Source organism: Lepidochelys olivacea (genome assembly GCF_965140295.1).
Source record: "Lepidochelys olivacea isolate rLepOli2 genome assembly, chromosome: 4".
NCBI lineage: Eukaryota > Metazoa > Chordata > Testudines > Cheloniidae > Lepidochelys > Lepidochelys olivacea.
Window position 1 is genome coordinate 126,079,816 of NC_140414.1, and position 12,633 is coordinate 126,092,448.

Below are 12,633 nucleotides of genomic sequence, written 5' to 3' on the forward strand. Positions count from 1 at the left end.
CCAACATCAATTCCCCCACTGCAGCTTCCCTCAGCGACCAGCCAGTCCTAGCAGCCCCAGGCGACCAATAATCAAAAACCCCTCTAGGCACCCCGTACTGCTTTCAGCTCCGCCGCTCACCCAGCTGCCCTTAAGATAGCCACCAGCTGCCCCCAGTCATCCCCACTTTCTACTGTCAAGATTTTGGCCAATTCCTGAGCCTACCCCTACCACTGTTTAGGCGGAACATGTTTATCATAAGCTGAAGTTTATGGATATATGCAAACTAGCTCATGAACTAACTTGCATAAAATGCCACATGGAGCTGTGCAAAGCACAGCAGCTATGCATCTTCGTACCCACCCATAGTCACAGCCACTCTCTATCACACTTGCTATCTGGTCACCCTATTCCCTTGCTATATCAGAACGAAGCAAGCAGTACCTGCGTCTTTCTGCTCAATAGACCCACTGCCTACTCCAGGTTTCAATTTGCCCCAGTCAAAAGGGATTTTTCAAGCCCTGCTCTAGGTTTGGTAGAAAACATTTTCTTCTATGTGCACAAAGAATTTCTTCCATAAACCAGGGTGTTAAGAAGATAAGTGAACAATGTGTACTAATCTCTGCAACTCCCATCCACAACATACATGCCACCCAATGATTCTGCATATGAACTCAGTACAACTACTCACACACATAGTTACTCAGGCACATAAACTCTCACAGGATCAAGGGCCCAAGAATGTAAATATGAGTGGATCCAGAAATTTACTGGTATGAACTTTGAGTGGCTGCTTCACTCATGAATGGCAAAACCATACATTCTTGTAAGTTATGCAGGTCAAGCCAAAGGAATACCAATAAAACCTTTAAAACCTACGTCATCATCTATTTTGCATTAGACAAAATTTACAGAAACCACTCCCCCCATTTTTTGTGTGTGCTCTAGAAAGTTAACACACACTTTACTGGTATTTTTTTCCTCTCTTTCTGCCTTGGTTACAAATTATTTTTTTTGAAACACCAACAGTAATGCTAGGCCCTGTGGAGCCAGCTGCCTTTGAAACAAGAGTTCCCACTGCACAGGCTTAAGCGGGAGCAAAAATGATGCAAAGCATGGTATTCATTTGAAAGAAAATGAGGGTTGGCTTTTTATTGGCATAAAACCACCATTTCTGGCCTTGATTCATCACAAGATAGCAGTGTAGTGCTGTTTCAGGAGTAAATATTATACTATCATTTTGGGGAGAAATTCTACATTTGAAGAGAAGAAAACATTTTCATAACAGATTTGTTAGTTTTTTAAACAGGGAGAAGGAGGTAGCTGTGTGAAAGCAAATCACTAGTTACTTGTTAATTAATTCTAAAAAACCCCCAACAACCCAAAAACCTAAAACCTACTGTCTTTTGCTTGTATTTTTTTTTAATCAATACCAAAACTAATTTCAGTATTTTGAAGTTACAGGGCAAAACGTCCTTCTCCCGTCTCAATATTTAGCATCATGTGGCATTTTAATAAATACTGATTTGTTTCAGAGACTTTAGTGGCACAAAGCAGATCTTATGATTTGCTCTCCACGGATTCAAAATCCGGTTTCTCATAAAATTGTACTCTTGAAAGGGGCTGCCTGATATTTCATGTGAACAGCAGAATTCAGTAAACACAGCCATTTCTATTAGGGAAGAAGCGTCATCATACAAGGCAAAAAGTGAAAGGATTTTGTCAGTGGCAGGTGAAAGAGCTCAAAGGCTGGATATATGGGGCCATTCTTCTGAACAAGGAAAAAAAACACCCAACTACCTAAAACATTAATTTAAAAAACAAACAGTCATATTTTCATATCTCACCTTGTAATATCAATTGATATTGAGTAACCAACACAGTGTTTTATTGTCAGAAATGTTTTTAGATATGTAACTGGTCAGAAACCGTCCAGTACCTTCAACCACTGTTCTGCCTGCTCTTTGCTCTGTACTGCTAGAACCAGGGCATCTGTTCCTTGGTGAGTGATTTTCAGCTCGTGCTTCTTCTTTTTACTGTCTTTGGGAATGTATGTGATACTGCAGTCATTCAACAGCAATTCCATCTGAGGTTGCTGATCCTTGGAACTTTTATAACACTAAATAAAAAGCAGGTTATTAGGTTAAAACTTAATTTCACGCACTTCTGGTGAAAGCCCTTACTATATAGCAGTACTTCACTGCTTTAGCTTTTCTCACTCATCCCCTTACCATCTGCCAAAGTTATTCAATGCTAACTTGGCATCCTTCTCTATCATCCCCTTCCCTAAAGTGAAATGGTTGCCAGATTGATATTACTGGAGACTGTTTAATCACAGAATAGGTACAGCACGGGGAATGCCGTTGCAGGCCTTTTTTAATATACCTACTGTTTTTTTTACCTACCAATAAGCCTCAACCCTGAACTGGATAAGAGAGTCAGGGCATAGTTCAGTGTCCATGCTGGTTTACTCTTTGCTTCCTCTGCTAAGACTGATATGAATTTTTCTCCCCCTCGACTGTGAGAAACATTAGTGAACCCCCTTCAGATGCTGGGTCATTGATGAACCTGGCCCAGATTTGAAGCTGTGACCTAAAGGTGAAAGGCTTCACACAGCATGACTCATTTGATGAGTCATCTAGTGCCCATTCTGAACTTCCATCCTTCAGTTCTTTCAATCTTTCAGTGTAGTTCAGTTTTATTAGGCTGTCATACATAGAATAACAGATTTAAAACAAAAACAAGTCAAGATCATAACATTGTGTGCCTGTATTTCCATGTCCAGTTACCGTAACTACATGTGCAAATTGGTCTTTTTACCCCATCTACATTTTCATGTGCATGTACAATAGCTATTTGGATATTAAAAAAGACCAATCTGCATATGCAATATGGATAACCCAACGAAAAAGGTAGCCTAACAAATGCACATGCATTTTTATACATGGAACTGAGACCCCTTATTTTAAAATGTTGCCTTACCCACTTCACATGTTAAGATTCAGGAACATATAGCAATTGTTAACAGGATATTACAAACACTACAATCAAGGCTGAGAAGGGAATAATTTAAAACCAATCACAGTTTTCTAATTGTTTTCCTTTCCTTTCAGGCTAAAATTTCTTTGGCCTGGTCTCAGCTGAGTGGTAAATAGTTTTTTGAGGAAATTTGTTTTATAAAAAAACATACTTAAGTTCTATGAGCATGAAAAGCCACCACCACCTTTTATCAGTTTAAGAAGCATTTCTGTGGCATATCTTGATATATATTTCTAGATTTTATTTTTCAGAGTATATATAAGAAGTTTACTAAAAACACACATTTACATAACAAATAGTGCCAGATGAGGATGTATAGAAAGCAATTATTGGCCAAATTATTTATGCTGAATGTCTGGTTCTGATCTAAAATATCACATTTTGGTTTCAGTTGAATGCTGCATTCATAATATAGGGAATAACTAATCCCTAAACACATATATATTTGTATTACTTTCTGCAAAAATCATAGGTTAAGTCTTTTAGGTCTTTCTTCCAATAGTAAACTAATCTTGTTTAAATCTCCTGTTATGACTTTTATAACAATTTCTTAGACCACACAAGTGGTTAAAGGAACATGTGGTTAAAGGAAAAAGAGTACCACCAGGATTTTAAATAAATAAATAAACTTAATTGTAGAAGAAATATAATGTGCCTTTTTAATTTCTCTTTCTTTCTCTATTTTGATTTTAAGCTTCTATCCTTCATTCCAAAAGTCTGATTCTGATCTTGCATATGTTGGCATAGATCTGGACTAACAACAGTGAATCCAACGGATTTACACCAATATACGAGTGAACAAAATCAGTCAAACTTCTTTTGACAATTAAAATATATACAATGCAAAAATAATATCCTTAAAGCATAAATTGAACTGCCCATTTAATAACAATTTCCCACCATATTTACAGCAACCTCTTATCTGACCATCTATGGCCCAAAATCTGTCCGTTCCCCCTTCAGCCAAAGTAGATGAACTTTGCAGCATACTCAGAACATTGACAAATCTGGGCCATGGACGACCAATGACGGAAAATGAATTGCTAAATTGAGGACCCTGCCTTTCTAGAATATCCCTTTCCAGGTGCAACCAAGTTGGGATGCAGCCATCATAAACGCATCTGCTAATTGCAACTTTGTGGGCACCACACAGGAAGAGAGAAACAGACCTCACGTGATTTAGGGTGCAGTTTAAAACCCTTGTATGTTTTTTTAATAATATAGAAATGAAAACCTCTCATAAGCAGAGCCGTCCCTAGAGTACGGTGAATCGGGATGACCGCCCTGGGCCCCACGCTTTGGGAGGCCCCACGCTTGGTGAGGAGGCGGGCGGGAAGGTGAGGTGGGAGGGGGGGCGAAGAGAAGCCCCCCTACCAACCTCCCCCTCTCTTCAGTGCCTCCTGCCTGCCGATGGGCCCCACCAATTGGCACCTCCCCCTCCTTCCCACTGCCTACTGCCAATCAGCTGTTTCGTCTGGAGGCGCTGGGGGGGAGGGGAACTGGGTGGGGAAGAAGTGTGGTGGGAAGAAGCGAGGCAGGGCCTTCGGGGAAGGGGAGGAGTGGGGGCAGGGCCTACCGGAGCCAGGGGGAGCACCCCTCAGCTGATAGAAACGCAGCACCTATGTCCCAGGCACCGCGCTCTCCTAGGGTCAGCCCTGCTCATAAGATAATCCTTTCTTCACTAAACAGAAACAAGTCTTGCAGCAGGGAGTTTACTAAGTCATGGACCTGCAACTGCTGACCAGTATATGAAAGAAACATAATAGAGTTCTAGAGAATGAACACAAAGACATTTTAATCACTTCCATCTTTCCTTTCTATGATGCAGCTGTGAATTATGTGAATATTGCATCTGTAATTACAGCAGAACAGATGGTGAAGGTTTAGTTTTAAGTATATACATTACAATAACATATGCTGCCAAGTGATTGCTCAATCTACCAAGGGACTTGTTTCTCTCTAAGGGTCTGATCCAACAGCTCTTATATACGGAAAACTCTCACAGAATCTAGTGGGATTTTTGCCTCCATAAGGGTTGGGTTTGCAAGGTTTCAGGGATGAAATATATTAGACAGAAATAGGCTTCCGGCTATGTTCTCTGCATCAGAGAATTTTCTAGGGTATAAGTTTCACTGTGACAGGTTCCATGTTCTAAGTGAATTTTAAAAAAGCCATCAATTGATCAATATGGGGCCCTTGGTCATGCTCTCTGACAGCAATATTAAACTTGATCACTATTTACAAAATATTTACCATAAGCCATTTTCCTTTAAAAATAATCACATCTTTAAATTACAAACAAAATCTAGCCAAACGAAATAAAATAATAATTACCAGTAGTTTGTTTTCTTTGATAACACACAGTAGTTTGGTCCATTGTCCAAATCGCTTCTTTCTCAAGAGGAAGGCACAAATTTTGGCATCCTTTACGAGGTCCATAGAAGCCTCCTCAGAAGGCCACTGATGTCTCATTTTTTTCCCTTTTCCATCCTCCTCCTCTTCATCATAAGATTCATAAGAGCTGCTCATAGCATCTGAGTCATAATCTTTAAGAAAAGTATAAAAGTACCCAGTTAAAACTATCAACCATGAAACACACCTATAAAACTGAACAACTGTAACGGATCTATTTTAAGTACTACCTTTTATTCTAAAGACAAACCAAAAACAATATATTTTTCAATCCTCCGTAATATGAATACATTAAGTTTATTGAGTATGAGATGCTATAAAAATGAGAACTGCATCATCATTAGATTTAACTATAGAACCATAATTATACCCCTGGAATTTTAACTAAAACTATAACTTGGGAATTAATACTTAGCACTTAGATACTGCTTATGTTGAAAATGCTACTTGCAATTTCATTTTCCCCCATTTTGCAGCTTTTCTAGAGGAAGCGATTATAATCTTTCCCTATTCCTTAATGCAATACTAAACTCTTCCTGACAATGTCTGCATGGAAAGAAAGAAACGTAAATATTAAGGACCTAGCATGTAGAGAAATAAACATAGAGTATGACACAGCTCACAAGGAATCAAGTATTTCTGTATGTTTAAATATTTACACCATATACAGTAGAAAAATACAGGTCTGTACAAAATGTCATACAATTATAACAGCAACAAGTTACAAACCATGAGACAATTAATGCTAATGTAGACAGTGCCATTGATTGCATCAGTGCCTCTGCTGATGTTGAAAGCATTCTGAAGAAACTCTCCCCTTATGTTCCTTAGCCTAATCCAAAGCTCATTGACATCAATGGCAAGACTCTGATTTAAGTGGGCTTCTTATCACTCCCTTTGTTATCAAGAGCCAGGAGTTAGCTCTCTACTACTTGAAAACTTTGTTATCTTTATCAAAGAACTCTGTACCCCCTTACTAAATGAGGACCTTTCTGCCAGCTGGTATGCCTAGAAGCTCCAGAAGATACAATCCTTCCTAAGCTGTGGAATGACAGGGCTCAGCAATAAGCCAATGCAAGGCAGCGGCTAAAAGCTACAAATGAATCTAAAGTTAAGAAACACGACAAGGTTTTTATTGTTTAAAAAAATAATAAATGGAATAAAAGGGAAGGGTGGGAAAGGTTAGGGATTGTCTATTATTTAATTTAAACTGGCAAACTGGGAAATGGTTTTATATTAAAGACTGTTCATTTTCTCATAATCATGTAAAAATAATATGTGAGATCTCCATCTCTTCTAATTACCTCCCTGAAAACCAGGACAAAAGAGCCTAAACAAAAACGCCTTTCTGGTGGGGTTATCCAGGAAGCTCTATGAAAGTTTACACTACTAAATTAGAAAATGCCTAGGAGGCCACTGATCAAACTCAGACATCCAAAAGAACACCCACATGTTACCTGCAGAGACAGAAGAGTTAAACTGGTGAAATTACTAAACATGAAAATGCAGAATTCAGTAGTTAAACCAGCATTTTCAGGGAGGCCTGACTATCTCCTTGCCCTAGAGTGATATCCAGAATCCTGGTCCATCCCTCTGGCAACAATAATCCTCCTTGAAAGGCAGCTCCTGACTCACACTACATTCTTCCTGTATTCAGGACCAGCAATTCTTTCAGGGGCCATGAGTTGCCTCCTTCCCCTCTTCCAATCTAACAGTGATCTAGGGCACAATTAGGCCACCCATGTCCTGCTCTGCTCACAGCTTCTAGCAGTGGGGCTGGGGCGATGGGGGTGAGGTGGTGGTGTCCTACTCCCTGTCTAAAGCCATATTTTCTTTTTTAATTTTAAAGTTTGTTGTGACTCTACTCTATTCTCTGCCACCAGACTCCCTCTGAATGCATCCGATGAAGTGAGCTGTAGCTCACGAAAGCTTAAGCGCAAATAAATTGGTTAGTCTCTAAGCTGCCACAAGTACTCCTGTTCTTTTTTCTGAATCTGAAAACTCCCAAAGAGGTGGCCAGCAGTGGTGGAGAGCAGAAAAGACGAAAAACCACTTTTCCATCTGCATTTTTAGTGTACCTGACACTGAGGAGGCAAAAGGCAATATTGTATCTGTCTTTGCTGTATTTTAATAAACCATTTCCATTTTATGGGATGTTTTAACTTTCTCATATTCCACAAAAGAATGTTCCACCTACCAAATACCATTGTTATCAGTCATCTCCATACTATATTATGAAGGATTGGTTTCTTTTTACCTCAAGCCCCAAGCAAATATCTTGTTTCCATCACTGCTTTTCAGCACAGTAATTTGATTAACCACTGCACTTTTTTTCACAACACCTACATACTTTCATCAAGGTTATTAATATCCCAGTTATGGAGGTGCTAGTGGGGACTCAAAATTTAAAGGTTCAGTTTTGTATTTCAAGTATGCATACACACAGACACACACCACCACATGCCACTCTGCATCCAACAATTTACAAAGTCTTGATTTGGAATGTATATACACATTATTAAAAAATATATATAATTACAGACCAAGTCATATTTTATAAGACATCTTATTTTGGCACATTGTTTTGACCCAGAGTTCTCCCTTTGGGCTGTGTCATTTATCCCTGCATAAAATACTTATTCACCTGGCTCCCTTCTACCCCAATTTCTGTTGCCATCATGGTACAAACAAGGGCAATTATCAATACTGAGTAACCATATAATCTTGGCATTGTAAACCCTCGCCCTTCCTCACAACACCTCCTCTGTGCTTCCTTATTCACTTTCTCCACATCATTCAGGCTTTTATAGATCTCTGCCATAAGCCTGCAGATTTAAGCTTTCCTTTTAAAAAAAGTTTCTAGTCCTTGCTGTTGCAAAGATAACCTTCCAAGTGTGATCTGAATGAGAAAGATGCAGATCCACTGAAGTAATTCAGAAACCTGATGGCAACAAAAGGGAAACTGACAAGCAAGTTGTCAGTTCAACTGTTTACCAAGACAAGGAGCTACAGCAGAGGTGTACAATGGTGATCTTCATGGCAAAGATTTTTTTAAAAAGTTAGGGGAAGGGGGAGTAGTGAGACCTTACCCCACCCCCTCGGCAGCAGAGAGGATACTGTGGGAGGACAGGGTAGTCGAGAACGCCAACCCAACACTCAGAATACATTAAGGTTGATGCAAAGAGAGATTGCTCCTTTTTCCCCAGCAACACAGGGTGGAGGGAAGGGGTTCAAGACTATCCACACTCACTAGCCAGAGATTAATGTCTCTATAACCTACAGTGACTTGACCTTCCACTAGACCTCAAAATTTCATACCAGCAGAACACACACAATGATCAAGATTATTTTAAAAAGGTGTTTAAAGTTAGACTCCTAAATCCTCATTTAGGTTCCTAAACTAAGTGGTCTGACTTTCAAAAGTGCAGAGCATCCAGTAGCTCCCACTGACTTTTGAGTCCAAGCTCAATTGTAATATGTACTGTATAGGAAGAATTCAATTTTTTTTAAAATATAATTTCAACAGATAATATCAATGTTTATTTTAAAGCAATTTTTCCAATTTTTCTCAATTTTAATGTGGGAAATTATGGGGGGTTCAGACAACAGGGAAGTCAGACACCAATTTAATTACAGTAGACCCTGGGAGTTAAAAAATTAATGCTTTATAACTGTCAAAACACAAATTATCAACATCACATGTCAAAATATACAAATTAAGTATCCTTAAATCAAACTTTACTAAGTTCTCAAGTAGCATTTTTCTTACTTGCCTCACTGTAAATTTTGATTGTTATCAATGGAAATATCTGGGGGGGAGTTGTGTATGAATGTGAAATCAACGTTCACCGACATTGACCATTAAAAATCTAATCCTTCCAAGCCCAGTTACATATATATACTTTTTGGCAGAGCCTGATGGTTATTCTAGTATCTGTTGTATGAATTACATGCTTTTCTGTGTATAAAAATACAAATTGTTAAGGAAAATAATATACTCTAACACATTTTCACATTATTCCGAATAAGGTATTCAAAGGATTAACCTGAAGCTAATTTAAAGTAGGTCACTCTGGATCAGTATTTTTCAATAAATGGAGATGGAAAAAGAAAGTCATCATCAGCTGAGGCACACTTCAACTTGTTCTTATCTGCAAATAAATATTTATTTACAGACCACAGATAGGGAAATCACCATCATTTTGTTTTCATGAACTATACTCCTGTGGATTTTTCACCTTTTTATAGGAACATAGAAGATGTGAGCCTATTTACTGTTAATTATATTAGAAAAAATATTCTTATTACAGTAGAACCTCAGGAGTTACGAACACCAGAGTTACGAAATGACCGGTCAACCACAGACCTCATTTGGAACCGGAAGTGAGCAATCAGGCAGCAGCAGAGAAAAAAAGAAGAAAAAAAACAAATACAGTACAGTACAGTACTGTGCTAAACATAAACTACTAAAAAAAATGGAAATGTTTAAAAAAAGATTTGACAAGGTAGGGAAACTGTTTCTGTGCTTGTTTCATTTAAATTAAAATGGTTAAAAGCACCATTTTTCTTCTGCATAGTAGCTTCAAAGCTGTATTAAGTCAGTATTCAGTTGTACACTTTTGAAAGAACAACCATAACATTTTGTTCAGAGTTACAAAGATTTCAGAGTTATGAACAACCTCGATCCCCTCGTAACTCTGAGGTTCTACTGTATGAAGAAACATATACTAGAGAGAGTTACATCTGGTCGAACATTTATTTAATCCATTAGAGCTGGCATTCTCTCTTTTTTTCCTCCGCTTCTTCATCATGCTGTTCTTGTAGTCTGGTTCCTTAGAATCTGTGTCTTCTCAATCACATCCACCTCAAAAACAGTGCTGTACCCTGGCTGCAGTTATTACGAGTAAAGTGAGTTTGGTGGTTTTATTTTAGTCACTTATGTTCGTATTATTCACAAAGCCATAAGACAAGCTAGCACAAATGAGCTCAATGGGAATTTTGCTGGAGTAGATGGGTAACAAGCACTGAAGAAGGCCTACGGTGAATTTAGCCACTTACTTTACTACAAATAAACAGAGTTGTTGACAGTACTTATATTCTTCTAGAGGTGTTAAAGGATTCGATGACAAATATAAAAGGTAATGGAATTCAGCAGAGTTGAGGCAACATAGGTTATGAGTTACGCTAGTTATGCATAGAACTTTTACAAAAGTTATAACTTTGATTTATGGAAGTGGGGGATGGTCCATCTCCCCTAAATGTTCCTGTGGGTCTGGACGGTAATGAAGGTCAATAAAAATAAGTCTGAAATTTGGTTAGCGTGTTTTGGGTTTTAGCTCCACAGAAACGACTACTGTACAGTACTTTAAAATGCAGCTAATATTTTCTCCTTGAGCTGGACCCTTGCATTTAGCAGCTAACCGCGAACTGGCAGTTCACTGAGTCAGAGGGTGTGAGCAGGACCACCCTGCACTACTTCTGGGGGAGAAGCAGGGAGTGGACAGTCCCTGAGCACTGCTGAGGCTGAGCATGTCTACATTCATTTTACATTTTTTGGAACTCTTATTTTTTTGCCCCAATTGCCTAGGTTAAGTTATTCCTATTAACAAGTGCCAGATTTTATTTGGTTTTGGGTTTTTTTTATGTTTAGAGCTAATGCATACATACCATTCTCCAAGAAAAACAAAGGACTCTCCCTAATCCACGGTGTACAAATGGCACACAGATCATTTGTTAGTGTTATAATGTTTCTCTTGTTTTATTATTTAGGAGAACAGATTTTATTTAGTCATTCATTTAGATTTAAACAACAATAAAAATGGTCTAACAAATTTAGGGTCATGAATGATGATGATCCAGCAGAAAAGTATTCGTACAGAAGTGATGAATTAACTCTGCCAGACAATAAATAAGAGCAGCAAAAGAAACCTTTTTACCTCCTCCAACCCACTGGAAAACACCCTCCATCTTTTAGCACTTAAATGTCCAGCTCACTAAACCTGCACAACTGTTCAGTGGCAGGCATGCCATCATTCTATCACTGTGATCCAATCATACGTCAGTGTAAGATAGATTAGACTGGGTAAGTATCTGGATATGATCATGGGAGACCTGAATGCTGAGATAATTGGTTTTGGTGATTAATTAGGAGGTAGCACTCTGTCCCCGAGTTGATATTGAACTAGTGTCACAGAATAGCATTGGAGATACTGGTCACTCACATCAGAAACTGCTGTGGGGTCCAGCATGCCTACCTGATCCCCCTGTCATAAACCAGCCACAATCTATCCTTATAGACACAGACAATACTGAGCCCTTCATATAAAATTCTTAACTATAGAGGATGTAAAGAGAGAACAGTTTTCTTTTTTGTTTATGTCTTCGTGTTTTAAAGCACTGAAAGTCACTAAAACTGACAATTGCTTAGGATGGCATCAGGATATATATTACTCACTGGAAGTGATATATTCAGGAGCCTTTCCAGGACTAAGTGGCACCGCCTCCTCATAGTAGCCTTCAGGAAGGGACGATGTTGGTAGCGGTGGAGGCCCATTATCTGGTGGCTAAATGAAGAAAGAAATGAATGAGATCAAAAGCCCAACAGATCACTGATCAATAAAATGCACCTAAGATGTCCGCTAATGTTCACTGCTAATTATGGGACCACTACCAAGGTTAGCAATGACAACTAATTCTCTTGTGACTTTTTGCTTCTTTATACAACAGAGGTTGTGGAGGGTAGCAGCTTTTGGAAAGAAAATCGGTCCAAGTTTCAAGCTCCCCATGGGTTGTTATAATAAAATAATAGGTTAGTCGTTGAGATTAGCAAAGCAGCAGAAGGAATTTAGCCACATCATCTTCCATATCCTGATGATACATTCTGAAGCCTCAAAGGGCCCAAATCTGTCTCCATTGCTCATGTCGAGTAGTACCTTACTCTGTAAATACTACAGGTGATTCCAGCAGGACAACATGCCGACTAAAGTATTACTCAGCATCATCAGAGTAGCAGAACTGGGATAAAGGATTGAAACTACATTAAAAAATACTCTTACTATGTAAATATTAAGAAGTCAAAAACGTTTTACAGTCTAACATCTTGAAAAGAAGACTTTTTTTTTTTTTTATTTAAGAACTATAAACTCAGGATCCTACAATAGAATCCATGTAGCTGGACTCTATCTTTGCATGGAATCCCATTCA

The 12,633-nt window shown here is 38.6% G+C and overlaps 1 protein-coding gene across 4 annotated transcripts in view; it reads right to left on the reverse strand.

Moving 5' to 3' along the window:
• AFAP1 (actin filament associated protein 1) overlaps positions 1–12,633 on the reverse strand; it is a 168,313-nt gene that overhangs the window by 57,599 nt on the left and 98,081 nt on the right. For all 4 annotated transcript variants that reach the window (XM_084626774.1, XM_084626772.1, XM_084626773.1 and 1 more), the window contains 3 exons: positions 11,885–11,993; positions 5,353–5,564; positions 1,919–2,098 (listed from right to left, as the gene is read on the reverse strand). In XM_084626774.1, coding sequence (XP_084482900.1) covers positions 1,919–2,098; positions 5,353–5,564; positions 11,885–11,993 — 501 coding nt within the window. The remainder of the gene's footprint in view (positions 1–1,918; positions 2,099–5,352; positions 5,565–11,884; positions 11,994–12,633) is intronic.